This window comes from the organism of the source record quoted next, unplaced genomic scaffold, assembly GCF_019419815.1.
Source record: "Pyrus x bretschneideri cultivar Hongxiangsu unplaced genomic scaffold, Pyrus_bretschneideri_v1 Contig40, whole genome shotgun sequence".
Classification (NCBI taxonomy): domain Eukaryota; kingdom Viridiplantae; phylum Streptophyta; class Magnoliopsida; order Rosales; family Rosaceae; genus Pyrus; species Pyrus x bretschneideri.
The window spans coordinates 2,539,022-2,543,055 of record NW_025999724.1 but is presented as its reverse complement, the minus strand read 5'-3'; the positions used below and the strand labels follow the sequence as shown (position 1 = coordinate 2,543,055).

Sequence of the window (4,034 nt, the reverse complement as noted above, 5' to 3'; positions counted from 1 at the left end):
GGATATTACTTTCCATGTCAAATGTTACATCAACGTAATACAAAAATGTAATCTTCTTAACATTTTTCAATATTTTTAGCTAGTTGCATTAAAATTTGTTGTGCACTCTAAAAAATTAAGCACCAAGAATATTTAAAACATGGTTGGATTGTGAGTAGACAAAAGGGCTAATTTAACGATAAGAAAGTGCAAAGGGAAAAGTACGAACTCGTCCAACTGAAAAGTGGAGTTTTGCAATGGACCAATATGTTAGCAACCTCTCATTTTGAAATGGTAAATAGTAAAGGTAATTGTTATTCACATACATCCCCTTTTTATTCGCTCTTCCGGAACCGGTAGATAAATTGGTGCTGTTTTTTACGTTGTTTATCTTAGTTAATGGGGGGTTTCCTGGAATCAAGTTGTTTGCTCAAGCTTCGGCTTAAGGAATAACAACCTCAATATAACCTACTCCAACCAAAAGTTGGCCCTTATAGCATAGTATATAGCGTAACACTTGCTCCGACCCATCTTGTCAGTTGTTTTTCAAAACAACATAAATACAACTTCTTCTACGATATTTTAGGCAAGCATAAGCCATTGGGTTAGTTGGTCACTGCGGCTTATGCTTGTCTATATTTTCTTAAATTTTTTATTTTTACCTTTCACACACCTTTGTTAATTCTTATTTTGATATTTTTCAATTTATTCCATCTGACGGCTGAAAATTAAGAGAAGTGTGTAAAAAGTAACAATGATTGTGTGGATAGCACCACCCAAGATTTAAAAGAAAATGAGAAGCTACCAGATTTGATTGGTATTGTAATCAGTGTTCAACCGTTCAACATGGGCTTGGATTCACCAAAATCCACTCATATTTTATCAAAGTGTCAACGCTGCTTTTCAATAATTACCCACGTTACAGGAAAAAGATGTAATTATATGCAGAAAAAGGAATCTCCCCCCTTGGCCATGTTTCTGCAGGTACACTGGTCATAGAAAAGCATAACATTTGTTAGGACATGATTGTCCGGTCCGGCTACAGTAAAAATACTATTCGCCGTGGAGTGGTACTTTCGCCCATTGAGCGTCATAGCGCCACTTTCGTGTTTAGAAAAATCGGATCATATGACATAGAACTCAAACATGAGAAAATCTTGTATACAATCACAAGATATCAACACAGGATCATTAGGGTTTACAGAAAATCAATAAATTTATTAAAAAAGCAAGAAATGGAAACAACCAAAAGTGTATTTCATACAAGGACATGAAAGATGGTGCAGCAACAGAGACTCAGTAAGCAGTTATGCTTTCTCCTGAGAACGGCTGACAAATGTTTAATCGATGCTTGCATCCTTACGTCATTGCAGATGCTCTATGCAGTGGAAGCAGCAGCAATTTCATATCCTTGCACAAACCTTCTCAACTTTTCGGTTTCACCAACAGCGGAAAGCCATTCGGTGAGAATCTCCATGGTTATATAATCCGGATTACAAGCCTGTTCAACCATTTGATCCATTAACTTAAATGCTTTCTGCAACAAATTATTCTCCCTAAGACCCTTGAACATGGCATTGAATGTCAAGGTATTAGGTCTCACTCCCTTATCTTTCATACTATCCATCAACGAAAGAGCGAATTCCACCTGATTATTCTTGCACAAAGAATCTATTAAGATGTTGTATACTACTGTGTTGGGAGGAGCACTCGACTTAGAACCCATGTCTCTGAAGATCTTCATGGCCTTGTTTATATCACCCTTCAAGCAATATGCATGTATCAATGATCCAAAAGTGACAACAGTGGGAACAAGATCCTCGTTTATCATCTTGCTCAGTACTCTATGAGCAATTGTAAGTTCCCCAGCTGAGCACAAATACGAAATCAACGTGTTGTATGTGATGCTATCAGGCTTTACTCCAGCTGTCTCCATTTCCTCGATCATCTCATGCACCTTCTCGAGTTTTTTCGTCTTGCAGAACCCGTTAATCAAAACATTGAAGGCAACGACATCCAGGGAGAACCCGGCTTCCTTCAACTTTGATACAACAAAGCTGGCATCATCCATCCTTCCAGCTTGGCTTAAACCAGAGATCATGCAGTAGTAAACTTTTGCATCTGTGGAGCATCCAGAACTTAGCATTTGCTCAAACAATTCCATTGCCATGCCAATATTGTTTACATTACAAAAGGAACTGATTAACGTTGTGTAAGTCGCGACATTGCCTTTCAGACCATCCCTCTGCATTTCATTAAGGAACTCAATTGCACTGTTGAGCCTTCCATGTCTACACAGACCATCAACCAAAGTATTGAGAGTAACTACACTTGGTGGTATACCTTCCTCCTTCATTTGATCATAGAGCTCACGACCCCTCTTGATGTCCCCAACCTTGTTGAAACCGTCAATCAAACTATTGTAGGTAACAGTATTAGGTGCACAGCCCTTTTGCAATCTCATTTTTTCCATCAGACGTAATCCTTCTTCTTGCCTTCCCACTTTACAAAGTCCATCAATCAGAGTGTTGTACATGATCTCATCGGGTTCAGCTGAAATCCCATCAGTTTTCTCTCCTCCTCTACTCATCCTTTCAAACAACTCCAAGGCCTCATCCACCCTCCTAGACTTGCACAAAAAGTTAATGACAATACCAAAAGTTACAACATCGGGAAGAATGTCCATTTCTTTCATCTTTACCATAAGCTCATTCATCCTCTTAAAATCATTAACTCTTCCCAAACCTGTCAAAAGCGCATTGCAACAAGCAGTTTCTACAGCACCACCAGAATTAATAACGTACTGTAAAACATCCCAAGCCCGACTAGTGTTCCTGTTCCGACATAACGAAGTGATCAATTTCGTAAGTTTCAAACTATCAGGGAACACACCATGCTCACCAAATTTCTGCACCAAACCCACAATGTCCTCGTCGCTGACCCTCCTCCCACGCTGCGCTCTCTTCAGCAAAGAGGAAAGCACAATATCACCCGTAACACTGTTGACCCGGAACTCTGCATTTGGATCAAACATTTTGTCGAGCACCTTCAGTGCATCGTCGACCCGTCCCCATTTCAACAGCACATCAATCACCACATTGCGAAGATGGGTGTTCTTTAAAGCGGGGTCCAGACCGTTAAACACATTGACCGCCTCATCAACCATACCAGCAAAGCCTAGGGATCGAACTAGCAGAACAGCGGCGCCCATATTAACCGGGATGTTCCGCTCTTTCGCCATCTTATACATGTCGAAAAGCCTGGTTCGCGAGTTGGGTTCTCGCTTAGTAAGCTCGAGAACGGCCTGGAATGACGACGAGAGCGAGGCCGTCGCCGCCGCCGCCGAGTCTGGTGAGGTTGCCACATTCTCGGAAACGTAGTCGAAGAACTTGAGGGCTTTGGAGGAAGTTTCGAGGCGGCGAGTGATATGGAAGAGAGAGCGAGGAGAAGGAGCGGTGGTGGTGTCGGAGAAGAGGAGGTGGCCGAGCTGGTCCAAGTTCCAGTCTTTTTCATTGGATTGGAGGAGTTGCACAACTTGGGTTACTAGCGAGTCATTTTCTCGGGGTTGTTTGCTCGGTTTGGGTTTGGGGTTGGGATCGGAATCGGTAGAGAAGTGGTGGTTGAGGAGGAGGGGGACGAAGTAGGATCGGGTTTTGGAGGATTGGGGGTTAAGGAGGTGCTTCGAGGCTGAGAGTGATGGGTGGTTCATTTTGTTTTGGGGGAGATTTGAAAGAGGTTTTGGGTTTAAGAAGACATTGGATTGGAAAATTTGAAAGTACAATCAATTTAAAGAGCACTTATTGAATCCATTTAGAACTAGATATTCATCTTTTTATTTGTTTTATTTGTAAATGAGACGTTTTATGTTTGAATTTCGTAGATGGCAAATTCGATGCCAAATGAAGTTGCCCATTATGTGGTTTAGCCGAGCTTCCTCTCTCTTAACGTAAAATATATCGTTGTACTAAAAAAAAAAAAAAAACACTTGTTGAAATATAACATAATTTTTCCAATTTTATAACACTAATCAAAATTAATGTTCAAAAGACTTTAGT

The 4,034-nt window shown here is 40.8% G+C and overlaps 1 protein-coding gene across 1 annotated transcript; it reads right to left on the bottom strand.

Annotated features, from left to right (window-relative positions):
* Positions 1 to 1,126: 1,126 nt before the first annotated feature.
* LOC103933179 (pentatricopeptide repeat-containing protein At3g61520, mitochondrial) lies at positions 1,127 to 3,689 on the bottom strand. Its single transcript, XM_009342843.3, has one exon. It carries the CDS (start codon positions 3,686 to 3,688, stop codon positions 1,358 to 1,360), a length of 2,331 nt encoding a protein of 776 aa, XP_009341118.3. The 5' UTR covers position 3,689; the 3' UTR covers positions 1,127 to 1,357.
* Between the last annotated feature and the right edge of the window lie 345 nt (positions 3,690 to 4,034).

Coding starts and splice junctions, on each gene's coding strand:
- LOC103933179 (XM_009342843.3), bottom strand. CDS start 3,688: ATGAACCACCCATCACTCTCAGCCTCGAAGCACCTCCTTAACCCCCAA.